Genomic DNA, 27,491 nt, shown 5'->3' on the forward strand with positions numbered 1-27,491 from the left:
TCTGGGACTGACTTCAATGATATCAATATAATTCATTTTGTTATTGATGCACAGGTCTCAGGCTGTTTTTTGGAGGGCTTTTTGGTCAATTTTTTTGTTTTTCAGATTAGGCCATTTTATTATTTTATGATTTTATTATTACACAATTAAATCCATCTAATGAGGTTTAAATTTTTTCAGTGTTTTTAAGTTCTATAATTTTTATTTGATTTTTTAAAATTGTTTGGTAAGATTAAATTTTTTTATTTGTTTCAAGAGTGTTTCTAATTGTTCATTAAAATATTTTTGTTATGGCTGCTTAAAATCCTTATTGAATAATTTCAATATCTGTGTCATCATAATCCTAATATCTGTTGATTGTCTTTTCTCATGCAGTTGTGATTTTCTCTGTTTTCTGTTCTCAGATTTTCCATTGTATAATGGACATTATGTGTAGTATGTCAGGAGACTCTGGATCCTATTTAAGTTTTTATTTTAATAGGCAGTCACCCTGTTTAGGTTTATTACACAGATTCTAACCCACTTTTTTGTGCTGTGGTTACAAAAACAATTTAGTTTTCAGAGCCCTAACTGTATTATTTTGGTCTGTTTTGTTCACTATGTGCTATCGGAATTCTTGCTCCAGCTGCTGCTAACTGCAGGGGCAGGAGGCACTTCTCCAAATCTCCCAGTGCTACTAGGTGGATAATGGGAGATATCACATCCAAGGGCAGAGATCACTTCTCTAGTCTTTCTCACTTGCAGCTCAGTGCTGGGGGCAAGGGAGAGGGTGCTTCTGCTTGATCTCTACTAGTGTTAGACAGAAGAGGAATGAACAAGGAAAACAGTATTCTGCCACTAGGGGAAGAGTTGGGAGGTAGCAGGCCAGGGAACTCTAGAGTCTGTGTACAGCCTTTTTCTTCATTGAGAGCTTTTATAAAATTGAAATTTTATTTCTCTCTCAAGTCATATTTCCCTTGTGAGTCAGACAACAGAGTTGCAAAATTTCTGAAAACTGCTTCCCTAGAATCTTCCTCCAAATTCACCATAGTTTACTTCAGGGAAGTTCATTCTTATTCTTCTGAGCTTCTCTCTCTCTCTCTCTCTTACTTCAAGCAACAATTTCTCATGGAGAAATCCAATCTAGAATAGATATTCTTTTACAGTTTGTTCTATCCTCTAAGAGATGAAATGATCAGCATAGAGGGTAAAAAATTTATCAGATCCTCTGCTTCATACAGAGTAAGTTAGATAATGCCCATTGAGGCTACAGCCATACCACCCTGAATGCTCCCAATCTTGTCTGATAATGTCCTTGATTCAAAATAATCAGTTTCTAAAATATCTTGCCTCTCTGCCATGTGATAGCTCTGACAGAAAAAAATCTTTCTGGGCTTCAGTGGACATCCATGAACTACTCCTATCATTTTACCACATTTGTTCTTTCTCTCATTATCCTTACTTAAATGCCTTCCATTAGGCTCTTACTGTCTAGTTTAAACATATCTATTATCTTCCATGCTGGCCCTCAACCTCACCTTCTGCCTCTATAATACCTGTATCTCTGAAGCACAGCTTATTTTTTCTTTCCTATCCCATGTTATGTTTCAATCAAGTTTAGTTCTATCTATATATTGTATTCACCATCTACCATCTTCTGTGAAATGTAAGGCTTCCCTTGTGTGTTACCCATCCCCACCATGATGGTTGTATGGGTGCCCGAGGCCCTAACTTGCATGTTCTTCCAATACTTCTAAACTGGCAGAGTTCAACTCCACACATGCTCAGCACCCAAACATCTGCAGCTACTTATTCATCCTTTCATCTATTCAGTCGTTGTCTTTCCAGCACATACTGTGTGCCAGACACCATGCTGATGCTGGAATATAGGACAAGAAGCCTTCAGGCTATTTGGGGGACTGAGACATAAAGAAACAGATCAGGGTGATTGGTGCCATAATGATGTGAGGAAGCATATCAGGGTCCCATGAAGCTCAGGGGAACCAGAGAGCATATCTTGGAGCAGGAGAAGCTCGACTGTGCTCCCAAAGGATAAGCAGGAATTAGTCATGCCATAGAAAGGAGGGAAGAGAAGAGATATATTGCCCAAAGCAAGAAGGATGTAACTATGAGTAATATGGCCTGACAGTGGGTTAAGGTCTGCGTGGAGGTGTTATAGGAAGTGCGGCCCCGGGAGAGCTGGCATGCAGGAGGGCTTAACGTACCAGGTGGGGAGCTGTTTGTACTGACAGTGAGAAGCCCTGTAGGGCTGAGGCAGGGGAGTGACTTGGCCAGGTTGTGTTCTAGGAATTGATCAACATCAATTGAGCTCAGGCAGTGGTGTAGGCCTCTATACGGGGATATGGTGGAGGGGGTCACTTTGTACTATATAGAGCATAACCAAGGACCACTAACTAAAAATCTACTCAATGAAAAAACCCCACTCTTCCTGGCACTGACAGAACCATCTCTAGACCTCCATGCTTTAGTGATGCTTGAACAATACTCTTGTTCTTCAGGTGGCTGGAAAGTATGGAAGCATCATAATACAGGCCCACAGGTGATGGAAAAGACCCAAGGTTATACGTCGCTATTGCAATAGTCAACTGAAAACCCACCCTCATCTAACTCTAAGGAAAACAGCGCTCACAGCACTCCTTTAGTCCCCTGTTCTGCTCACTTCTAATCACTTCTCCCCTCAGGTTTTCCCTGGGGCTCATATCAGCTGCATTTTCCTAGAGGCAGCATTCAGTGTAGGCTAGTGAGGTGAACGCAGTCCTGGGAGTTAGAGGGACCTAGGGTCAAAGGCCTACTGTGTCACCTTTTCAGAACCCCAAGTCCATCCTCTGTAGGGATGATCACACCTACCTTGCAGGATTGCTGCATGCATTAGAGATGATGTTGGTCAATTGCTGGAGCAGGGTAGGCGCTCAGTAATGGGAGTGGCGGGTCTTCCACCAGCCAGGCCCCTGCATTTGGATGCCTCTAAACAGGGAGACAGCTGGCCTGGGGAAAAGACTGAAGTTGGACCCATTGCATCTTCTTTTGTAACACTCCAAAATGGAAACAGCTCATCAATAAGAAAATATTTGCATGAATTGTGGCTTTTGTTTTTAAGGACTATTAGGCAACTGTTAATAAGAATTGTTGAATCTTTCTCTACAAAGAAAACTGGAGGGCTGTCCATAGAAAATTATTCATTGCAAAAAGCAACATGTTGTGTTATATGTAATATGATATCATTTATGTAAAATTAAAAGAAAAAAACAAACAAGTGTACATAAGAGTATATGGGTATTAAGTTTCTGACAGCAAGGGGGCCAGGAGGAAAGGCCACACCCCAGAATGCTGACCAAGCTCACCTCCTCAGTTAGAACCTCAGGGGGTTGAGGGAAAATTATTAACTCTTGTAATGTTCTCTATAATGTTTAATTATATTAAGAATGCTTTACTGTTATAATTTCAAAATCTAAAGCGAAAGAAAACAAAGGCCTGGACATGAATCCAGATCTGTATCTTATAAACTAATAGTTTTTTCAACCTCTCCAAACCTTGCTCCTTGTTTATAAAATAGCAGCAATCATCCTTCTCTCAGAGTTTTGAAACAAACACATCCATTTGCTAATTCACCTGGTAAACATCTACTGAGAGCCCCCTGAAGCGAGGCTCTGTGCTAGGGCTTCAATAGTGACCCTGTTTGAAGGACCACCCTCTTCCAGCTGTGAAATGTGGCGGAGGGCGGGGCGGGGGGTGCGGTTTGTTTGCCTGTCCACACGAACGAATGACTCACAGTGGCACTTCTTATGCTTTGGCAAGAAGGAAGATTGGGGAAAATTTGGGGGAAGTGGGCCTTTGATGTCTTCTCCACACAACTTCACAGGAAGCCCTCTGGTCGCTCACACAGGGGCCCCTACTTTCCACCTTTGGCAGCAGCCACCTTCTTCCTGGTTGTGTTTCAGATCCAAAACCCAAAAAGAGAAATGGGGTGAAGTGCTTCATGGTCTCGGTGGCCATCTACCTGATTCTACTCTCCGTGGGTGCTGGGTTGCTGGTGATGAAAGGTAAAGCAGTCTTGGTCCCTCTGGGAGTGACTGACACAGAGCTCCAGCTGAGTGGAGAGCCCTGGGGCTGCTGCTGCCACCTGCTGGGAGAGAGCTCTCAGTCCCTCAGTTCATGGATGGAGGCAGAAGTGGGGAAATGAGAAAAGGGAAGTATGTTCTGTGTTGCATGTGTGTGTGAGAGAGAGAGAGAACACAGATGTGAGCCTGTGTGAGTCCAAAGTGAAAGATGCAATGATTTCACATGGGTGTGCCATCAGCATCTTGCAATCAAGGATTTCCAGTCTCTGAGTGGGCAGATATTTTGCTTATCAGTGTTCATTTTTACATGACTTTACTCTTCGAAGTGTTCCTAGTCCAAATGTTAAGGTCATGAAGTAATTCCATCAGCAGACACTAAACTCACTCAAGGACATCATGTGCCCAGCTGTCATAAACATATGTCACACACATATTAAGGTCACACATGAATAAGTCTGACCAGCACATTAGTTGTTATGCATTCACACCCAGGGTGTGCACAAGGGTCTTAACTGCATAAAGGTTAAAAGTTGATTGTGATGCCGTGGGGACATGCAGGGATGTTCTGTAAACATGTAATATCATGCCTCAGTGTGGAGCACACATGTGCAAGATAGAAAAAAAGCTCTGTGCTCATCTTAGGTCCTCACAGCAAATGAAATGTGTTTATGCGTTCAAGGCTCAGAGGAGGTATGCCCTTACAATACAAGAATGCCAGGAATGTGTTCAAATGCCTCAGGCTTTAATAAGGCCCTAAAAGAATGCTGTGGGGTGGGGTGGGGGCGGGGTCCAGTTCTGAATCTGCAGGAGCAGCTCAGGGCCCTGGAGATTGACCTTGACAATGGAACGCTAGCCACCGAGGACAGCCCATCCTTCGCCTTAATCTGGTCAGAGCACACCCCTCCCCTGGCTGCAGGTTCACTGAGCCTGCGAGTCCTGAGGGCTCAGCTCAGCCAAGTCCACACCAAACAGGAGCACCTACAGCGGCAGGTGGACAACTTCACTCGGAACCCAGGTTTGGTCCCCTCCCTTCCGGATTGGGGCTCGTGAGAGGAGGACAAGGAAATAGGGGCTGATTGTTCATGGCAAGGGGGTTTTTGGGCCTGAAACTCCTTCCCTGGCAAAAGTGTCTTCCAAATCCTTGGTTTGGCATGAAACCTTGGAGTCCAAGACATGGAGTGAAAGCCATATGAGGTTGACATGAAGTTACACGTCCATGGGTTGCAGACAGGGCTATAGGAGAGTGAGGCCAGGAACATAAGAACAAAAGACTCTGTCTAAGCCGAGTGTAACCTCAAGAGCCAGGGACTGGGAGCAACCAGCTCAAGGCCAAGTGGGAGTCCCAAAGCCTTCAGGTTGATCCAGAATGTGTAGGAGGTCTGGTAAGACCCAGAACCGGTGGTAATTCTCAGGACCCCACCTATACCGACAGCTAATACTGGCCTATTGCCGGTATCCCAGGCAATGTGGGAACTGTGGAGGGGAGAAATCAGCTGGACCTATAGGGGAAAAATGGTGGCTTATATAGTAGGACTGCAGACAGGAGAAAAGGGAGCCAAAGGGATCCTCCTTCCCTTGGTCCCCTCCAGGACTTGTACCCACCACTCTCTCAGGCTACCCTAGAATGGAAAGGGCTCTTAGGCAAAGCCAGCTCCTAGGTGAGACCTAGTTATTGCAGGGTTTACACCATTGCATGTATCCCAGGGTCCTTGCTCTGACCCCTGTGTCTGGGGTGAGCTGGGGCTCAGGAGGGGGAGCCAGGAGCCTGTGCCCCCCAGAGCACATGCTGTACACAGATGCCATGAAATCTGCTGCCTCCTCAGCAAGCACAGATGAGAGCCAAGTTGGGATGCGAGGAGAGAGAACAGTGTGGCAGATAGGCAGAGTCCAGGCTCAGAGGCTGGACACAGGGAGTGTCACTCTTTCCCCTGAGAGGTGAAGGAGGAGCTAGTGCTGATCAGTACCAGGACCCTTCCTCTAACCTGAGGCACTTTCCCAGCTGGTTTGTCCCCATAGTCTCTGACAGTGTGTGGTGCCCTCTGAGGTCCCACACTGCTGGGACTCCAAGAGATTTATAGCTCTCAAGTGTAGAGCACTAGTTGCAACTAAACACCTGGCTCTTTCTAGGGACTCGTTCCTGGAAAATATCCAGGTGCTTGGCTCCTGTTTTCCAATGTCCCGCAGCTCTCCCCAGCCTCCCACAATCTGCCCCTGCTGCCCACCTGGGAGGTGCTGACTCAGTGCCGAGCTGGGAGTTCCAGGTGGTGTCACCACAGCTCAGCCTGCAACCCACTCTTCTTCCCTTGCAGAGCTCTTCTGGATCAAAGGTGAACGAGGCGCTCCAGGTAGGTTCATTTCCACTCTGACCCATGCTGCCTTCCCGACAACCTTCACCCATGGGCCCCTTGGCCTGTACCTTTCAGGGCCTCCACACCTGACCCCAATTTACCTTCCACGGGTCCCCCCCCATAAACTCCCTGGTCCTCACCTGGATTATCCTCTTGATCCCCTGACCATGTTTGCATACCCATCATCTGTGCCTTTAGGCTGCCCTTGCCTGAAATGGGAAGTGGCTCCTACCTTGATTGATGCCCCCAAAACTAACCACTTCTAAGATTAGCCCCAGTGTATCCTCTCAGCTGGCCTCTCCTCCCAGGATCCCAGCTGCCAGCACAGGCCACCTCCTTTGTTTCCCATAAGTGTTCTTTCCAGGTGCCTATTACCTGACACTTACCACTTAGCACCCATCTGACTCTGGTCACCATAATGACATGGGGAGGGGCAGCCTGTGGCGTCAGATTAGACTTGAGTCTAGTCCTAGGTCTGCCACCCACTAGCCGTATGACTTTGGGACAGTTACTTAATTTTTCTGGAACCATGGCTGCTCACCTGTATAGAAAATAATGAAGATAATTATCCTCCCATCACAGAGCTGCTATAAGATTCAAATGCGGTGATATGAAAAAATATCTGTCAATAACAAGTGCTTTCTGAGGACAAAGTTGTGGCTTAGTTTCCTTTTCTTTCTACCTCGACACACATTTTGTTGCACACACTTCACCCGCACTCTACTCCAGTCCATTAGCTCAGTGGTAGAAATTTCATCTTGAAAATAAATGTGTGTGACATTCTTAGGGCAGAACTCTGGTCTCACAATTTTTCAAGTATGGCCCAGATCACATCACTGACCAGCAGAACATTGGGTAAGCCTTGCAAATGGTAGGAGCCTGGGCTTGGATGACTGTCAGACTGGGGCACAAACCCTAGCTCTGCTTTTCAGGAGCCAGATGGCCTTGAACAAGTTGCTTCCCATTTCTGAGCTCTATGCCCTTCCCTATAAGAGGGGGATAATGATAGGACCTCCAGGACTGGTGTCAGGATAAAATGATAAATGGAAAAGTGTAGTCCAGTGCCCAGCTCAGAGTGAGTACTCAATAGTGTTATTACTATGATTATTATTATTTGCTTCATTACTGTTGTTCTTGGGAAGATTAAATGAGCTCATGCTTGGAGAGCCCCCTGCCTATGAATGTTGGCCTCTCCACCCTAAGGAGACTCTTCCAAAACCTCAATCACTTTAGCAGACAGAACCAATTCTTAAACTCTTTCTCAATTCAGTGGGATTAGTATGACTTTTAAAATCTCCTCTGTCACCTGCCCCAGGCACAGTAGTCCAGGACCAGACACGGAGTCCACCTTCCCCCATACCAGGGCGAGAACAGGCTCCCTCTGGTCCCTCTCCAACTCTGTATAAGTATGCATGCATGTACATACATGCATAACCTTCAAATGCTATCTCTCTGTGGTTCTCAGTTACTGTCTGTCTTTCTCTCTCTTCTAAAGTCAGGAATTGGAGGCAGGAAATAGCAATTCCAGCAGCCTGGCCTGCAGAAGATCTGGGCTCTGCCTCAAGGCTTACCTGCCTTCCCAGGTTCCCTACCACCTTGGCTTCCCCAGGAGGCTGTAGTCTCTCTCCCCTCCTCCATCTTGCCTTGCCTGGTCAGGACTTCCAAAGACACCTTTTGCTGAAAAGCCTCATGGAGATCAGTGGGTTGGCAAAGAGGGCAGCAGGGTACAGAGCTCAGAAATTGGTGCTTTCACCCAGAGGCAGCCTGCTTGTGAACCTGCACTGCCCCAGGTTTCCAAAGACACAGTTGGGAAAGTTGAGAGAGGATACAGTTACACCTAAGTCAAGCTTTGGTCAAGTGTAGTGTGGAGCTCATCTGTGCCTCAATTCCCCCCACTTTTGTATATCCCAAGCCTTTTTCTTTCCTTCCAATAAATATTTATTGAAAAACTACTAAGGGTCAGGCACCACCAAGGTAGTGAAAATCCAGATATAAGAAGTCACACAGGACATCTGCCTGCACGGACCTTCCTGTTAAGACTGGAGATCAACTTGGAGCATAATTTGGTAGCAGTCCTGTCTACTGCTCTGAAAGGGGAAAAACACCCTGGGTTAAAAGAGCATAAGGGGGACCTAACCTCCACAGGTGCCAGGGAAGTCTCCAGAGCCACTGTTTAGCTGAGACCTGAGGGTGAAGGAAAGCTGCAATGAATCCCAGCTGTCATGGGTCCCAGACAGCAAGAATCCCAAGTGTAAGGCACTGAAGTGGGAAGGGAGTTTGGTAAGTCAAGGAATGCTGAGAAGGAAAATTCATGAGTCTAGAGCAGGAGAAATATAGGTGAGGGAGGGGCTGGTGGAGTGGCAGGGACCAGGCAGACCTGGGGAGGAGGGCCAGCCCCCCTAGTTAACTGTGTTTTAATGACTTCTCACATTAATGCTGAGTGGCTGTTTCTATCATCTGTATTTTACAGATGAAGAAAGTGAGGGTCAGAGGTATGTTGACTTGCTCAAGCTGAGCCAGGTAGGATTGGAAGAGCTGAGTTGGATCCCAGAACTTGAGCCTCATCCCCACCCCAGGAGCCAGGCTACCAGGGTGGAGCTGGGACAGTCTGTAGAGCCTGCAGTGAAAGGGAGCCGCCTGAGGGGCACAGTATCCTAGGAGCAGGAGCCCCCAGCTTTGCTCTACTAGGATGAGGAGTAGCTCTGCTGGGGTATATTCTGTATCCATGGGGTTTCTGGGGTTCTTGCCTCCTCCCTTTGGTAATAAGTATAGCAAGAGCCCCCTTTTACTTGGTTTCTACCTTGTCCCACAACCCCATCAAGCCCCCTGAGGATCCTGTGAGGAGGGTGCTGCTATTCCTGTGTGCAGCAGAGAGTGGTGCTAGGCCAAGGGAAGGCCTTCATCCAGGTCACAGCAGGGGAGCCAGCTGTCAAACCCAGAACTGATTCTCGCAGGGCTCTTTCCTGAGACCTTGCGTTGAAATAAGGTGTTACAATTGCCAGTTCTACTTCCATCTCTCTGGACTCCAGTCTTGTGTATATAAAGTGGATCTCATAACATTACAGATTGTACACACTGGGCTGCAATTCTACTCAAATATGCTCAGTCCTCTGCACCTGTAGTTTTGCAACCGCAGATTCAACCAACCACAGATTGAAAAAAAATCCAAAATGTAGATCCCTAAACAATACAGTACAACTATTTACATAGCATTTACATTATGTTAGGTATTATAAATACTCTAGAGATGATTTAAAATATATGGAAGGATGAGTATAGGTTATATGCAAATATATGCCATTTTATATAAGGGACTTGAGCATCCATGGATTTTAGTATCCATGGGGGTCATGGAACCAGTCCCCTATGGATACCAACAGATGACTGTAGAAACTTCCCCACCTGGTGTCCTAGCATGGGTATAGGCTTTACTGTTGGGAGACCCAGAATCTGTTGGCCTCTCTCCAAATGTGTCACCTTGGGCAATGCCCATGCCTCTCTGAAAGTCATTCTTCTCTGTGGTGATGTGGTGATGTGCTATGTTGTTAATGTCTGTGTCTCCCCAAAATTCATGTATTGAAATTCTAATGCCCAAGGTGATGGCATTAGGAGGTGGGGCCTGTGGAAGGTGATTACATCCTGAGAATGGAGCCCTTGTGAATGAAGTTAAGGCTGTTATAAAAGAAGCCTCACAGAGCACCCTAGTTCCTTCCACCATGTGAGGACACAGCAGGAAGTCAGCAGTCTGCAACCCGGAAGTAGCCTTCATCAGAACCTGTTTGTCTTGCACTTTCAGACTCCAGAACTGTGAGAAATAAATTTCTGTTGTTTGTAAGCCAGCCATTCTGTGGCATGTTGTTAGAGCAGCCAGAACATGGTCTGCATGTGACCACTTCAGGACAGCCCTGTGTAACCAGTTTATCAATGCCATTGTGCTGATCAGAAAGTGAGGCTCAAACTTGTGAAATGGTGTGTACAAGGTCACCCTGCTACTACTCGGACTCAGGTCTGTCTGGCTCAGCACCCATCAGAAGATGTCATCTATGCAATTGTGTCTTGTCTGCTAGACCATGAGCATCTTGCAGGAAGAAGCTCTGTCTTTTTTTTTTTTCTCCCTTCTATACAGGCTGGTCCTGAGTGCTCAGTGACAGTTGGTTGAGTGAATAATGACACTGAGTGGCACTGTCAACACAGATGGTTGGTTAGCTCATTGGTGTCTCTGCTTCTCTTCCTCATGTCTTCTAGGTCAAAAGAGGCTTGACATTCTTGGCTGAGAAGAAGGATAAGGGGGTCAAAGGGAACAATGTAGCCGCTGATAGTCCCCACTTGTCTACTGGCCCCATAATCCTCTTTCTCCTCCTTGTCTGGGCTGTATTCTGAATCCGTTTTCCTTTCCAGGTCCTCCAGGACTCCGAGGCCCTCCGGGAATCAAGGGAGAGGCAGGTAAGTGGGGGCCAGTGTGTGTGTTGGCACTCCAAGCAGGCTTTTTCAGAGAGGCTGCAGAGGGCTACAGATACAGACCCACCCCAAACACTCAGCAGGATCTCTGTGTTAGGAAGGCCAGCTCAGTGGGACATCCTTGATAGGCTAGGAATGCTGAGAAACACCTTGCATTGCAGGGGAGGTACCTAGATGGGGCTGGAAGGGTGTGGATGCTCCGGTCTCCTCCTCCTGGCTCAGGAGTCCAAGCCTGTGAGCATCAATGGGGAGAGTCAAGCTCATTGGTGCAGCAAGAACTCTGGGGTATGACATATCTGCCTCTACCATGGAGTGGCTCTGTGATGTTGGGAACATTCTCTTACCTTTCTGAACCTCAGTTTTCTTGTCTATAAAATGGGGATAAATGTGCTTCAGAGGGTCACAGGGGGATTAGCATGATGAAAAACTCATGACTGTGTCTGTCGTTTAGGCCATAGCCTAAATCCACCAAGCTGCCTTACAAATGGCCACAGCATGGCTGGAGCAGAGAATGCGGGGAGCTTGGCTGCACCCCCCACCCAGAGAAGGAGGCAGGCTGAAATGTCAGAGCCCATGACTCTTACAGTCCAGTCCACTCTCCTCTGAGACTTTCCAACCTCCAGGTCCCTGGAGGTGATGAGGCTGCTGAGATGTAAAGATACTAAGACAACGAAACATTACTAGAGAAAGAGCTGAAAGGATTTACAAGGAAGGATAAATAAACAAACCGACAGTCACTAAGCCTCCTGGCCACAATGAGGCAGAAAGAAAACATGGCCAGTTATGGAGGAGAAACTTGTAAGCAAATAAAAATCTTTTTGGAGGAACTCATTTTTGGGAGGAATTTAATAGAAAGCATCCCAAAGAGTCTCTTGATCTAAGTCTCCAAAAGGTTTCCAGGGATATTTTCAGGGGTGAGGATGGACAAGCAAACAATAGGGGGAGAATTTATAGTGCAGCAAGGGACCCACACAGACACCTGCACATCCATGTGCTCACACACTCTGTGTGTGTATATATATGTGTGGGAGAGAGAGAGACACAGAGAGAATGAGCTCTCTTCAGGGTAACTTGCCAATAGCAGGGGCTCTAGAATGTCTGCTGATTGAAGGACCGAGATCACAGAGTGACTGAGCTCTTCTCGTCTCCCCCCTACCCCACCCCAGGCCTCCAAGGACCCAAGGGTGCTCCAGGGAAGCATGGAGACACAGGTAACTTGTGCTTCCTTGGCTTGGGATCATCAGTGATGCACTGGCCCAGGTGCTGAGTCACTTGTCCCCAGTATCTCTTCCCCTCAGCTTCTCCCCAGCCCCAGAGCATTAACTCCTCCTACAGTCCTCTTGAATCTCACTGCACCACCTCAAGGTTACCCAAAAGATGAGCTAACACATCCTTAGACTTCCTCTGGGGACTCCTTACTTTTCTACCCAGAATGTCTCCTGTCCATCACCTAGCAGCCCATCCACAGGAGGATGCTGGAAGGTCACCTAACTGATCATTCCCTTCACAGGCAACCCAGGACCTCAGGGAGAGAAGGGAAGCAAAGGCGATGGGGGTCTCATTGGCCAGAAAGGGGAAACTGGTGCTAAGGGAGACAAAGGAGACCAGGGCCTCCCAGGTAAGGGTCTTGTTGAAGTGTTGGTGCTCACTGGGAGGCTTGGGGGGCTGGGCCCCCACTCTGTGCAACCATGTCTGTTTAGCACCCATGGAGGACAGGACTGTGCTTGGCCTACCAGCATCTCTGGATTGTAGATGTGGTGCCTTCCATCCACATGAGCAAAGGACAGGAATGTGAAAGCTAAGAGCAATGTGAGGGGGCAACATTATCACACCAAATGTAACAGGTAGCAACTGGTGACACAAGCAGTGCTAGAAAGTAGCAGGGAAAGAAAGTGAGGCACCAAAGTAGGGACCTGGGGTGGGCCTGGAGAAGGAGGGAAGCCTGGATGGTAGTGAAGACAAGGGGCTGATTCCAGAGGGAGATGGCAGGTGCTATCTCTAGAGCAGTGCCTCCCAAGCTATGGGCCTCTTCTCTTGAGTCTTATTGGGTAAGAACATGGGTAAGAACTACTTTGGGTGCTTTTTCAAATGCAGGTTGGACCCAGCAGTCTGTTTTAGAGGCCCTGGATGTTTCTGAGCCTGGAGGTCCTGGGGACAGTCCTGAGAAGCACTGCCCTAGGGGCTCTGACCATGACTGAGCAAGTCGTGCTCTTTGTCACTGGCTTCTTTTTTGGGCCCCTCAGGGTGGCTCTGGGGTGCAGTAGGGGAAATGAGGGCTGCAGAGCTGTCTGGTTTGGTTGCCATCTCTTCTCTGAGCCTTTCCACCTGTGTGACGAGGCCCATGACTTAGCCTGCTGAGATTTGATTTCTTCATTTCAGAAAAGAATGGTAATTAAATTAAATAATAATTAAATTATGTGTACCTTGGAGGGCAGTTTTAAGGGTTAGAGATTATATTTCAAAACTATGCCACATGGTTGACACTAAATAAATGACCATCATTATTAATAGTAGTATTAGTGATCCTGTAAGGTAGGAAGGGAAGGGCTTCAGTTCCAAGATCAAGCAGATCTGGGTTCCAATATGGCTCACTATCTGTGTGACCTTGAACAAATGACTTAACCTCTCTGTAACTCAATTTACTCACCTAAAAGAGGGAGACAGTAATAGTAACCTTTAATGAGGATTAATTACAATAGGAGTACGAGAGACAGAGCAGCATGATATTGTTACCACAAACTGAAATTATTTACATACAAGAAACTAGGTACACTTGCCTTCAGGAAAAGAGCCCTTAGCAGGGAGCTGTCAGCCATCCTCAAATATTAGAAAGGCACTTGTGGAAGAGAAAATAGACTTGCTGTAGTTGTGCCCAGCAGAAGAATGAGGACCAATAGGCAAAGGTTTCAGGAGACCCAATTGTGCTGTGGTGAGGGAGGAAGACAAGGCAAGATTCGAGGCTGCCCCATGATGAAATGGGCAGGTGATGGTCTTAGGGAGCAGCCCACTACTGGGGAAGGGAGGAGCAGGTGCAGAATTCTCCCAGGTGGGACTGAGGGGGATCCTTGTACTAGGCAGATCATTGGACAGTTGACCTCTAAGGATGGTCCCCAAAGTGGCATGGAGTTTTCTTTGCAATAGGGAGGGAAGGACCAAACTTTTCTCAGGGTGCCTCTGTCAGCCCCAGAGAAGGGGACAACAGCCAGGCCTTTGTCCTCCAGCCCTTTCCCATGGGTGTTTTCCTTCTGCACTCTCGCACTGTCACATAGGAGGGCACTGAGCCCACACCCAGTTACAACCTGGGAGCACTGTGGCTGGTGAGGGGAAATGCAACTCAGTTCCTCAGAAATCAGGACTTTGACCACCCCTTCCTCTTCCTAAGTCTCCTCTCCCAAGATCACAAGCTCTCTCTTACCCACCGCTCATCCAACCAAGTGTGACCTGCCCTGGCGGTACTGAGGTTTTTCCTCTTTGTCCCAGCAGATGGGTAATGCTAGAGTGGTGAAGTTCCAGGGGACATGCTCCATCTTTAGCTTCTATTGGAAAGTTCTGAAGTCAGACACGTGATTGCTCAGTTGGTGCCAGACTGGTCTTTTCCCTGATACTGCTCTGCTTCCAAGGTTGTCCCCTTTGATGGAGACATGGAAGTCATAGAATTACAGACTCAGGCCCAGGTCATGCTCAAGAAACCTTATACAGCCAGGAATGATTGGCGTGGCTGACCAAGAGGAGTGAGACACCAACAGATTCCTCCAAGGAAATAATTTCTAGTCCCTCTGATAAATGCCATTTGGGCCTTCTGCCAAAGTGAACACTCGAGGACCAAGAACTGTCTTCTTGCTGTTTGCACCTAGGTGTTTACATCTTACCTTTGAGTGGGACGAGATGTGTCAGAGTGGGACCTGGTGCCCAGGCTTACCCCTGTCCCATGCCTGACTATGACTTCTTGATTTTTCAGGAAGCAAGGGGGACATGGGCATGAAAGGAGACATGGGGGTCATGGGACCCCCTGGAACCCAGGGGATTAAAGGTGACTCAGGAAAACCAGGCCCTCCAGGTAAGAGGCTGTGTGGGCAGGTCCACTGGCTTATAGGTGTTCTCTTTTTTTCCTGGAAGACGGAGCTAGAGGAGAAAAGAGTCCCTAAAAGTCCTTCTTAATTTTAGGTATGGCTGGCATTCCTGGAATCAAAGGAGATCAAGGTAAGAACTGTAGGAATCTGGGCATTGTTCCAACTCCCACTCTTCCTGGGCAAAGCCAAGCCCAGGACCTGACTCTGCTATCTTTTATTTCATCGTAGTATTAATCTAGAGCATCTGGGGTTTCTAAAACCTATCCCCTCTTAAGAGGAACAAAGCAGCATGCTCAATTGATATTCCTTTAGAGCTTCACCCCACTCTGACACCTAGGATTGGAGCTGGACATTTGCAACCCAGGGTTCCTAGTAAGTTCACAAGCCCCAAACTGCAGCAGTGAATGGAAGAAAGTAAAAAAGTAGTAGACTGCAATGCTTCCCCTTCCCCCTGCCCCTGCCGTTGTTAGGGCTACTTCATGGCTTCTAAACCTGCCCAGGGAACATATGTGGTGTTAGGACATGTGAATCTCACTGCTGAGAACAGATGTGTGTTGAGGCGATGGCAGCCAGGCCCTCTGCCAACCACCCCAGCCTTGCAGTCATGACTTAACTTTCAGGACCGCCTGGAGCAGAGGGTTTTCAGGGCCCTCAGGGTGCAGCAGGATCCCCAGGTGCCAAGGGTGAGCCTGGCAGTGCTGGTGCCCCTGGGCTAAGAGGTGAGGAGGTCCTCTGTCCTGTGGTGAGCTTGGGGAGGGATGTCTGAAGATCCATTTACCCAGCTCTTATACCTGCCATGGCATCTCTTGTCTAGGACTACCAGGAGCACCCGGGAGTCCAGGAGCCCAAGGCATGAAAGGAAGCAAAGGAGACACAGGTAACAGAGGGTGTAGGTGGGTGTGTGGATGGGTTTGTTGGGTGTCAGGGATGAACAGGAAGGAGGACTGGCTCCTTGCAGCCCAGTAGAAGATGGCAGAGGGTATCTTGTGCTTTTACCCCCTGAAGGTCCTAGGACTGTTTTTCCTCTGCCCAGGGTTTCCTAAAGGCCTTGAATGTCATGACTAAACCTCCAACATCAAAGAGGAGAGCAGGGCACTTCGGCCACAATGTCTATCTGTTCTGCCTTCCAACTGTGGGCATAGTTTTCAGTCTCTTCTGCTGACTTGGGATTCGGGCAGGGAGTATCAAGAAACCTCTTCTTGCATATTCTTTCATGGTTCTCATGCTGGGAAGAGCAGCCCACAGCAACTGAACTCACAGAGACTAGTTTCTATACCATTGTAACAACTTAGCCTAGTGTTATAAACTGTCATGTCGATTTTTTCTGTTTTATAAACCATTGTGCCAACTTGGTCTAGGTTATACACCATCATACCAATGCAGTCTACTTTATGAACAACTATGCCAATTTTATCTAGGTCGTTATGCAAGTCTGGGTCTTGCAATGGTCTAGAAAGTCTGTGCTACCGTGTTGGGTGCTGGGCCCCCATGATGCATAAGACCTGGTTCCTACCCTCAGACATACAGATTGGGGTAGGAGATAAACTGACATTTGCTAGACTATGTCAGGCACACTTCGATGTAGGCATTTGCATGGAACAATGTCGCCTACAATTTAGAAAGCCAGGTGCAGGCCAGGAGGTGTGGTGGCAGTGCAGGGCCATGAGAAAGGGCTGCATGTCTGCCTAGGATGACTGTGGGCAGTCTTCTGCAGTCCTCTCCTCTGCCAGAGCAAAGGTCATGCTGGTTTTAGCAAACCTGAATGCCCTCACCCCAGGGCCATGCTATGAACCCACATCAGAGGCAAGATGTCTGTTTTCATTGATCAAGTGGTTGACTGATTAACTAATTAAACAAATGGGACTTAACCTCGTTAAATGCTTCAGGTTAGCAGTGGCTAGAGTCTGGTGGGGGTGGCAGAAGGCAGACCAATGCAGGGGTCATGTAAGAGCTTGAGCTGAGTCTTGGAGGATGAGTGGAGCTTGGACATGTGCAGGAGGGGAAAGGAAGTCTAGAGGGAGGGTAGGCGAAGTCATGGAGGATTGAGGTAGAGCTCTGTAGGGTAGTGCTGTCTCTGGCATCTAGTTGGTGTCTAAATTTGTAAGTGGGGAGTCAGGAGCTCTGGTCAGAGGGGCAGATGAGGCCACCTCCTGGCCAGCTTTTGGACTCTGGGCCTTTGACATCTAAGCTTTTACTGAAGATTGTCAATACTCATGGCATAGACAGCTCCTGTACCCACTGTCCTTCCAATTCACCCAATCTTGAAGCTGATTTCTTTTTCACAGAGAGTGTGTCAGTATAGGCAGGAACTCTGCTACCTAATGCCACCTGAAGACAACCAGCAAGGTGTCACCTCCCAGAAAGACTCCATCTGGGTGTGGTGGTCAGATGGCCCTGACTTGTCGTCTCCCTCTTCTGATCTTATATCTCCCTCTTTTCTGGCAATCTTAGGATATCTGACTTTGGGACTTGAGGCTGTCTTACCCCTGAGTCTTCTGCTTGGCTTAAAGATATGATGGCTTTCCTCCCTCAGTTATAAGCAGAGAGTATCCCTTCTCCTCCACCCCCACCCACACCCCACATTGCTATACTAAGCAAGAATATTTGCAGTAAAACACAATTTTACCCAAATTTATGCAGTGCCCATTCCCCGGGCCCTAGTCTGTGTCTCCCACTGTCTGAGAGCAGGGTATCTTGTTCTGCACTCCTGGAAGGGTTTGCATAATGAGCAGCTTCTGACAGTGAGCACCTCTATGACAACCAATGGGATGAGCCGTCTTGGGAGTTCTATTTCACAGTAAGAGATGTTGACCAGATTCAAATCCAGGCGTGGCCCATCCAAAGCTTGGGTGTTATCCATTACACTTTATCATGCCACCTTCCTCCCCAAACAGCCTGAAATGTCCCCTGCTTCAATCAGGACATTGCTGATAAGTGACACTTCTCCCTCTATCCCAGTCCAAAAGGATAAAAGCAGAAGCTGCAGCAGCTTCTTCTGCTCTTAGAAGAAAATCAGAAACTCTCAGGCCCTGTTATGGTTCTTCCTCATTTACTCCACCCCCGCTTTAGCACGCAGTCTCGGGGTCATTTTCACTCCATCATTGAGACCTTGTCTGTTTACTGGGCACCATTACAGGGATCTCCATCAATAAGACCCAGTTGTAAATACCAACCAGGCAAATGCTAAGGGTAATTCCTTAATTCCCACTGCCCAAGTAAATATGGTGAATTACATTTTCATTTTGAAGCACGTGCTAATTACAGCTTATGTAAACTTGCATAAGTTTCCCACACAATTCCAAATGCTTGTCTTGAACAAGTAGCTGGTGGTCCACATGGGCATCTCAGAAGGGAATTTCCATAGAGAGGACCATGGTCTGGCCTATCATAGCCAGGTCTATATACATCCTGAAGCAAAAGATTAATGAATTTTAGAAGAGGTTATATTTCTGGAGTGGAAGAAAGATGGCTGGGTGGTGAGTGGTGGAGAGAACTCATTATGGCGATAGTGCATCCTTTTCAGTGTCAGAACATTGATATTCCCCAAACCAGAGGTCCTATGCTGTTTGTCCAGTTTTGATTACACGAAGCCAGCTTTCCCAATGGATGTGGTTTTCCCGTTTTTTAAAAAATAAAATCATTAGTCTCTCAAGAGGCTATCTAGCTTCATTGGATAAAAACAGAAATTACAGTGTCTTGGCTTGGCCTGGATAACAGCTAGCTTTCAATATTGTGCATTAATAATAAAAACAAAGAGGCCTGTTTATTATCAACAATGCCTCTGGCCAGACAGTGTGCCTGGGACACTATTACCAGGATCTTAGTTCATCTACCCACACATTCTGAGTTTCATCGTCCCTCTTACCTTATAGCCGAGGAAGCAAAATCTCCCAGAGGGTAAGTGCTTTCCCCAGGGTCACAGTTTAAATACATTGAATCCAGGAGTTAATCTCAAAGTCTGATTCCAAATATATACTTTTCCAGACTTTTTTGTGTAGAATAACGTAGAGTATAGGAGTCAGGACAAATCAGAATCACCTGTACATTTCACCCCACAGTAGGAAAGTAAATCCTGGCTTAGTCATCAACTCTCTGTGTGTCACGCACGGTCATTAACCATACTCCAACCCATTCCGATGCAATGTTTCCTCTTGTTCACACTTCTTGAGAAAAAGGAGACTTCTCAGATGAGAGATGGTAAAGAGGAAAGTTCTTTCATTCTGTGGGAAAGATAAACTGCATAGCTCATTAAGTATTACCACCCAGCAGAACATTCTCTAATGGTAATTTTCTTTACTGTTCATAAAACAGGGTTTTATAAAACCCCCAAAACTTAGTTTTTTTCACCTTTCATCTTTTGAACAATTGTAAAATCATTAAAAAAATTTTTTTTTTTGCAAAAAAAGAAGCCCCACAACAAAAGGAATTTTAGCTGAAAATTTTATAAAGTTCATTTGGAAATGATGAAGGACTCACTTCAACTGGTAATAATGGCCTTTGTCTTTCTATTTCCACCCTATGGAATGATGTTAGCAGCAACCAAAATGTTTAACCTCCAAAACACCAATCTATTCAGAAATTCTGCATCTCAACAACCTTCAAGTCTAAAATATAACAAGAACCTAAATTTTCTATGTCCTTTTATTTTCCTCTTGAGGCAAACCCAAAGTGCAAAATAACTTGAAATCTATTTTCTCATCCGTAATGTTTTACTTTAAAGATAAGCAACAAAAAATAATTTATGATAGCAATCAAGTGCTATATTGTAAATTTAATTTCTCAGTTAATTCCATTCCCCATATCTAAGTACTGAGTCCAAGAATCTATTAAATTCGACCAATTCACATTATTAAATTGCCACTTATGAATTTTTTCCTTGTTTTTCTCTAAATTTCTTAGAGTTATTTGCAGAAGTCTACATGCCTCCCATTTTGGGGTCCACTACCCACCCTCTTACTTTTTGACAAATGGCTCAATTTGTCAGTTATTAAATTAATCCTAAATTTGCCAGGGTGCACTCAGCCTGTATATCAAAATGATATTGAAGGGATTTCCTAATATACTGGAAATTCCTGCATTCAGGAGGCCTGTGCCTCAACTTGGACTTGCCACTGACTAACGTGGTAATGATGGGTCAGTACTTGACCTCCCTGGGCCTCAATTTCCTCCTCTATGTGGTGTGAAGAATAGTCTAAGATAGTAGGTGGCTTCTGCCAGCTCAGCAGCACTCCAAGTTTTAAATAGGCAATTTTCTCATGGAGCAGGAACATTCTAAGATTTTAGGCAGAACACTAAACAATAGGAAGGCATTTGTTTTCTAACGAAACTACTTTGGAGAAAGAAATGTCTTCCCTGAGTAAAACCCTTGCAAATAAATATGCTGGGCCCTCTGAGATTATAATTTGTCATACCCAGGTAAAGAGGAAAACCCAACATTCATTTGCTTTCCAGTGTAGTTTTATATACACTTCTAGATACTATTTTTCAACCATTTTCTCTCCTTGATCCAATCAGGATGCTGCCTTGATTTGTAGTGAAGTAATTACTGGTCCTTTGATCAACAGCATTGCACAGCCACTCAGAAAACATCCTCTAAAGTCTGGTGAGGCTTAGAGAGAAGTCAAACAAAACTGAATTCCAATTTCCTCCACTTGAAGAGGGGAGTTTTGAAGACAAAACCACCACCCATTATGCATACACGTATCAGAGGGCATCTTATCCAGGGCGAGAGGTTCTGGGAGCACTCAGACATCTCAGACATGTGAGGAGCTCAGAGACAGGAAGACTGTCCACAGAGGCTGGTCCCTGGACCACCAGTATCAGCATCACCTGGGAACCTGTTAGAAATGCAGAGTCTTAGGTCCTGTCCCAAGTCCATCTACTGAATCGGCTACTCTGGGTGGGGCCTAGCATGTTGTTGTTGGTTTTTTTTTTTCTTTAGCAAACCCTGTACAGGTGATTCTGAGGCAAACTCCAGTTTAACTAAGTGTCTAGGAGAAAGGAATGGCCCACAGCCAGCTGGGAACACCTTCAGAGCCAGGTGAACAGACTGACTGAAACTCCAGGGAGGAGTGAGCTGGCAGCTACAGGGCCTAGTGGATCCAACCACAACTTCTCCTTAGATAATCCTGTAACAACTTTTTCCTCCTCTGTAAAGAGGTAAATGGCCCTGCTTTGCAGGGTAGCTGAGAGGTGGAGCAAGGAAGTATAGGTAAAGCCCTTAGCAGGGTGCCCAGCATAGTGCAGGCAGCAGCAGACACTGAGTCTCCAAGAGGTGAAAGGCTGGGAGGAAGGGTATGAGAAATGAAGTAAGGGAGGGTTAGGCCAAAGGGATCATGGGCCTAATGAATAAGGGCTTTCCTGTGGTCCCTGTCTGTACAGGATGTTTGTTGATCGGTGCTTTGGAGACAGCTGGAGAGGGCACTTTTTTGGGGGGTGAGAGGGACAATAAAGGGAGGTCACAGTTCTTGGAGTTCCTGAACCTGGCTTCTATGGACAAGATCTTCAGGTAGAGATTTCTGCAATATGGTGCTCTCTAGGACGCAGAGAGGTCCAAGAGTCTAGACATGACCATTTTAAAATTTAACAATAACCAAGGACACATTTCTGAATGACTTTACCTCCTTTATCTGGACATATGCAATTCAGATGCAGGTAAGCTAAGAGAAAATATCTGCCACCTCTCCTGGGTAACCTCAGGTCAACAGCAAACAGGGGCTCTCTGGGAAGCAGACGAGGAGTTCATGTGGGGCTCATGTGAGGAGTTCAGCCTCAGAGGAGGAAAGGGAGTCTTAGGGAGGGAGACACCTTGCTCAAGATCATAGAAGTGGACACAAGCCCAGGGCATCAACTTTAGTCTCTTTGCTGCCTTGAAAGGAAGTGTACCATCAGTGGGCAAGGCCAGAGAAAGTTTCACAGTCAAAGACGTCTGATGTTTTATAGGCAGGTTTTATAGGCTTGATTGGAGTTTTCCAGGGGACCAAGGGGTGAAGCACTTTAGACAAAGAGACCAGAGCACAAAGAAATGGCCTGAGTGAGCAGGGTCTGCCTGCTAACGGCAGGCCTCTAAGGTACCTCCAGCTCCTAGAAGAAGATCTTAGCCTCAGTCCTGTCTCTATCTCTCAGATGAAGCACTGGAGCCATTGCCCTCCCAGGTCCTTCCAGTGCATACTGCTGCTCTTGGCACTGAGGCCTGTAGTGGCAGTTCATGGCTCCTTGACCCTCTGACCCTGCTCCCTGGCAGTGTCCAGCCTCAGGCAAGACATCCAAAAGGCTGCCAGGAGCCACAACTTCCTTGGTTCATTATTCCAAGAAGAGGTCCCAGTCCTACCAGGCTTCTAGCTTGCCCGCCATTGACCAGCACACAGTAGGTGCTCAAGAAAGTCAGGAACTGGGAGGCATGTACTTCCTCAGGTGGGAACTTCTCTCAACCAGTTGGCAATGAGGGTAACTGTGGTTTCTGTTGAACATCAAAGGTGGGCCTTTGGTTAAGGCTCGGCTCGCACCATGGGAGGGACACCAGTTGAGGGCATGGTAATGAGCACAGCTGTTGTCTGCATTTTTACTGTTACCCTCTGGTAACTGTTACTTCATATCAATATCAAGCTTTCATTTTCCCAAACTTATGTAACTGTCATGGAGAGACCTGTTTCTCTGAAATAAAACTAATTTTGGCTCTTAAAATCAAGAGACCATGATGTGGCTAAACCAATAAACTATATCCCACAGGATCCCATCCGGTGCTGGGACCAGTGGACATTCCATGGAAGTTAGTAAATGAAAGGATGAATGGAAGGAAGGAAAAGAGGGAAGGATGAAGGGAGGGAGGAATGATTCTACAAATAGTATCATCACCAGTGATTGCAGTGATTATTTTCCCATTTCTGGGACATGAGACCCTTTAGCTGCATGAATCTTTAGCCACACTGAGGTGCACAATGAAATAAACGAGCTGAACTATTGAACATCTACTATGGGTGAGGGCCCCCAAAGCTCCTTGTGGCCACTAAGTATACTCCACAGTCTTTTGGAAATAAAGATAACTTTATTATCAAATTATCAATTCTTTTACAATAAAATGCAATAGGAAATAATGGAATTAGATTTAGGCACCAAGTCATGATATCGCTGGCAAAGAAGGTCAGCCAGGAAATCTGAGTTCTGTCTAACCCAGACTGCCATCCAATACATTTTTCTTTCACCCCAACACACACGTCCCCATTTATCTGCAGTCTGTCTCCTTTTACGCTCTACTGAAGAGGCTTTAAACAATCGTGAAGAACCAATGTCTCTTTCCACCTGCATTAATCAGAAAAAAGGTGGAGGTTGTCTAAGATTAAAAGTATCTAATATACAAGTTTTATTATCTTCCCTTTTTTTATTTTGATCTTAGGACTTCAAGGACAGAAAGGAACAAAAGGAGAATCAGGAGTTCCAGGTAAAGGGCCAACTTTGTTTTAATTTTCTCAGAATGATGACTGGAAAGGCTCAGGCTCAGAGGGCGGGTCGCTTGACTTTGAACACACTGCCATGACCTTTCCCCAAAGTGGCTGGGGACCAACGTGATTTGGGGCTAAGATTCCAGGGTTCTGTCACTCAAGCCTAAGATCTCCTCCATGGAAAACATGAGTAGTTACAGGAACTTAGTGAACTGAGGGGTATAGGGAGAGGGCTGGGGTGGAGGGTAGTAAAGGATAAAAAGTGTCAGGAGAGCCAGTGGTCAGGTAGTGGCTTCAGGCTGTGCAGCCACCATGGTGTCTCGAGCCCCTACTCTCCTCCTCCTCCTTCTCACTGGACTATTATCATCATCCTCATTCACTAAGCCCCTGCTTGTAGTTGGAGTTTCGGCACCCTGCCACTTTCCATACAGCTTCTCTAGTCCTCTCAGCAGCTTGAGCCCGAGGAGTACTAAGGCAACACCTCTCAGACAAACTGCTTGAGCAGTCTTTCTTCCTCACAAACAGTGTACTCTATTCCTACTTTAACTTACTAAGGGGAAATTGAGGCCTAAAAACATTTTAGCAAATTCATCCAGAATGGCTAGAACTTCTACCCAATTTTGTATTCTGATGAAGACCAACCATCTCTGGAATCCTGTCAGCGATTTTTCAACCAGCATTTACATGGGAGTCAGGAATATTCTGGTTTCTCTTCAGATCGTATAAATCTTTCGCCTTTTACATGGGAGTCAGGAGATCTGAGTGACACTACGCCCCCACCGGCTCAGCTGAACATCCAAACAGCCCAACTCACAGGGAACACCTGCTAGTTAAGGACAACTCATTCATTAAACACCAAGGCTTTTGGTCCCCCTGACAGAGCACAGCATCTAACAGAGTGGTCCCTCTCCTCCCCAGGCCCTGCAGGCATGAAGGGAGAGAGGGGAAGCCCAGGGCCTTCAGGCCCCAAGGGCACATCTGGACTAAGTGGCCAGAAGGGAGACCCAGGAATGAAAGGTAAGACCTCTGTTTCCCCTTTGTGGTTTTGAAGAATCCCTAATGGAAGGGGCTTGGGAGTTTTCAGGACCAGAAGGGTCAAGGTCTAGGGGGTTAGTGAACAGGTCCTGAGCTGGGATTGGCTTCAGCACTGAGCTTACAGAAGTGGACAAGACACAGTCTGACACTCAGAGAGGCAGGCGTGTAAACTTGCACTCACCATGGCCAGCCATGCCCCTGGCCACTCCAGACAGTTTCCACAACTGACCAGGTCTCTCCATGAAAGAGATCTTTCTCACTCCATGTCTCTTACCTGCTCAGTGTCCTTGCTAACCTAGCTTAGATCTTCCTGCTGTGGCTTAGGTCCATTTTTCACGCTTAACTCATGATGCCCCTGGAACGCCCTGTCCCCATCATGCCAAGTCACTGGCAAAGCTGGAAAGAGAATCTGACTTCCTCCGCACCCCTCCAAACTCCTGCCCATGGATGGCAGAGGAGGGAAAGAGGGTCCTAGTCTCATTCCCTTCAATTAATGTGGTTTTTCCTCCTTGTGACAGGGTCTCCTGGGTCTCAAGGAGCAAAGGGAGAAAAGGGTCAAAAAGGTAATTGTTGTTTTTATTCTCTTTAATTTGTGCTTTAGAGTCAATTCTATACTTGAAAATTGATTGTATGGTAAGGGGAGAAGCCCTGGTTCTCAGAAAAATTTCTTATTTTTTAGAAAGATTAATGTGCTCTTTCTTTAAATAAGCCCACTCATAGCAATAACCACAGTGCAGCAGCGCCCCTTCTTTCCTTCCTTCCTTCCTTCCTTCCTTCCTTCCTTCCTTCCTTCCTTCCTTCCTTCTTTCCTTTCTTCCTTCCTTCCTTCCCTCCTTCCTTCTTCCACTTCCCTTTCTCCTCCCTCCCATTTCTCTCTTCTTACATCCCTCCCTCCTTCCTTTTTTTCTCTCTCTCTTTTTTCCTTCCTTCCTTTTTTTCTCAACTTTTCTTTTTTCTCCCCACAACACAAAGCAAGATGTGGTCAGCTGGACTTGCAAGACCAGGCACAGAGTCCCCTGGTCCTATGGTATCATGCCTGCAGGCCCAGGGCCACGAAGGCTGCTTGCCAGATCATGTTGGTGCCATATGTGGGACCTTCCTGGCCAAGAAGGAGGGTTTCCTTCTCCTAACTATAGAACTTCCCAAAATGAAAAGGCTGAGCCTACATTCACACAAAGCCCTAGGCTGCCTTCTTCTCCTCTCTTACGTGTGTGTTTTCTCCCAGGTGACTCCCTGGTACCTGTCAGGATTATCGGCTCTGTGAACCGAGGCCGGGCTGAAATTTTCTATGGAAATTCCTGGGGGACAATTTGCGATGATAGCTGGGACAATTCAGATGCCACTGTCTTTTGCCGCATGCTGGGTTACTCGGCGGGAAAGGCCATTTACAATGTGGGAGCTGGTAAGGGAGTCCTCAACCAGCAGCCTCCTTCCTTAAGGAGCTGATATGGGCTTTCTCTCCTTTTGGTTGTAAGTGATTCAGTGAGCTTTGAGTTAGAAGAAAAAGATTGGTTCAAGCAACTGAGAAGTTCTACAACTCAGGGCCCTAGGTTTACATCTTTCTAGCTTGGCAGCCCTTGAAGAAATATGACCTTTCTTCGAGAGTGACAGCAAAGGCTTGGTTGGGGCGCTGGCTGGCTTGACTTGGGTCAATATCTGTCCAGCCCTTGAGCTAGAATGCAGTATGGCTGATGGTGTTCAAGAGGCATGACTCTCCAAAGAATAGCTGACATGCTGGTTTTTAAAGAATAGAGAAAAGATGCAAGGCAGGCAAACACAGGCATTTATTCCAGCTATCTGGAGACTAGAGGTCAGGATTTGCCTACTCTGTGATCACCATTAAGGAGAAGGTGTGAAGGAAGAGAAAACAAATCAGAGCAGGGGCTTCCTAAAATCATTTTGGGTTGCTAGACACTCAGCCTGTGTCTTTCAGCAAAAGATTCAAGCTTTCAATAAAGGAGTTAAGTCCTCAGGCTGAGACCATTTCTTCAGCCATAAAGGCTGACCTGGCAAGGACACTAGGCCCATTCCCCCTGCTCCCACCCCCAAATGCTTTCTGCCCTTATTCTACCCCAAAGTGCATAATTATTTTTTAATATGAGTCCAGGTGGGTTGTAAAACAACTTTAAAATGAAAATTTCCCTCACATAGATGGTCACACTGTGGTGTCAACTACTGCAATAAAACAATCCAACTGTTTTCCTCTGAACTCTTAATCTGAAATCAACTATATCAGAAGAAAGGGGGTTCCAAGAAGATGAATGCTTGGGAGGAATATGGATACTCTGTAGTGAACTAGCAGGAAGAGATGAATGCTGGGAGACCCCCAGGAGGAGATTTCAAATAGTGCATGGATTAATATTAAATACTTGGATGAGACTGTGTCAAAGGGCAGAAAGAAGAACAGAGGCAGAGTCCTTAAAAGAGAATAGTCCAGCTGTCAGCACCTTGTGCCTGAGATGATGTCAGAGAAATTGGCAGTCTATCCCAAATGGGTGCCCCCAACCACCAACAAATAGTTTTGACTTAATCCCACTTTGAGCCTAATCCCATGCTTCTTTTCCTCCTTGCTTTCTCTGTATCTAGGCACTGGTACGATTTGGCTGGATGATGTTGCATGTCAAGGGACAGAGACAACCCTGTGGACTTGCAACAAGAGGGAATGGGGCTCTCACAATTGCAACCATAATGAAGATGCTGGTGTGGAATGCAGCTGACCTGCTGTAGCCCTTACATCGTTCTGCCCTCAAGGTGTCTGAAGGACCCACTTGGGGAAGGCCAGCACTCTCTGAGTGGTTCCCCAGGAGTGGGGTCATCAATAAAACTCAAAGTGATACTTGGCAATGTAAATGGCTATGGCTGCAATCATTAGTTTGTACCTTCCATCCCTTCTTGATATACCCAATCAATGCACACAACATTGCACTGAGTTCTCACATGCCCCTGCACACAGGGACAGTGGAGTCTCCACTTATAGCCATGGGGAGGGTGGGGGTACAGGGGATCTAAATGAGATGCAGAAAGTGAAGACCACCTGTAGTCACCATTAGTCATAACAATTCCTTCAATAATTCATGGAGCATC

General features: G+C 46.6%; 1 protein-coding gene across 1 annotated transcript in view; it reads left to right on the forward strand.

Moving 5' to 3' along the window:
- MARCO (macrophage receptor with collagenous structure) overlaps nucleotides 1–27,244 on the forward strand; it is a 41,943-nt gene extending 14,699 nt beyond the window's left edge. The window contains exons 2-16 of the mRNA XM_054574933.1: nucleotides 3,939–4,040; nucleotides 4,852–5,073; nucleotides 6,368–6,403; nucleotides 10,805–10,849; nucleotides 12,031–12,075; nucleotides 12,375–12,482; nucleotides 14,823–14,921; nucleotides 15,029–15,064; nucleotides 15,555–15,653; nucleotides 15,749–15,811; nucleotides 23,327–23,371; nucleotides 24,291–24,389; nucleotides 24,926–24,970; nucleotides 25,633–25,809; nucleotides 26,994–27,244. Of these exons, the coding sequence (XP_054430908.1) occupies nucleotides 3,939–4,040; nucleotides 4,852–5,073; nucleotides 6,368–6,403; nucleotides 10,805–10,849; nucleotides 12,031–12,075; nucleotides 12,375–12,482; nucleotides 14,823–14,921; nucleotides 15,029–15,064; nucleotides 15,555–15,653; nucleotides 15,749–15,811; nucleotides 23,327–23,371; nucleotides 24,291–24,389; nucleotides 24,926–24,970; nucleotides 25,633–25,809; nucleotides 26,994–27,124 (1,352 nt within the window). The 3' untranslated portion in view covers nucleotides 27,125–27,244. The remainder of the gene's footprint in view (nucleotides 1–3,938; nucleotides 4,041–4,851; nucleotides 5,074–6,367; nucleotides 6,404–10,804; nucleotides 10,850–12,030; nucleotides 12,076–12,374; nucleotides 12,483–14,822; nucleotides 14,922–15,028; nucleotides 15,065–15,554; nucleotides 15,654–15,748; nucleotides 15,812–23,326; nucleotides 23,372–24,290; nucleotides 24,390–24,925; nucleotides 24,971–25,632; nucleotides 25,810–26,993) is intronic.
- The last annotated feature ends 247 nt before the right edge of the window (nucleotides 27,245–27,491 follow it).

The sequence above is a fragment of the Pteronotus mesoamericanus genome, unplaced genomic scaffold, assembly GCF_021234165.1.
Source record: "Pteronotus mesoamericanus isolate MK-2021 breed Mesoamerican mustached bat unplaced genomic scaffold, CSHL_Meso_final contig_27, whole genome shotgun sequence".
NCBI classification, from domain to species: domain Eukaryota; kingdom Metazoa; phylum Chordata; class Mammalia; order Chiroptera; family Mormoopidae; genus Pteronotus; species Pteronotus mesoamericanus.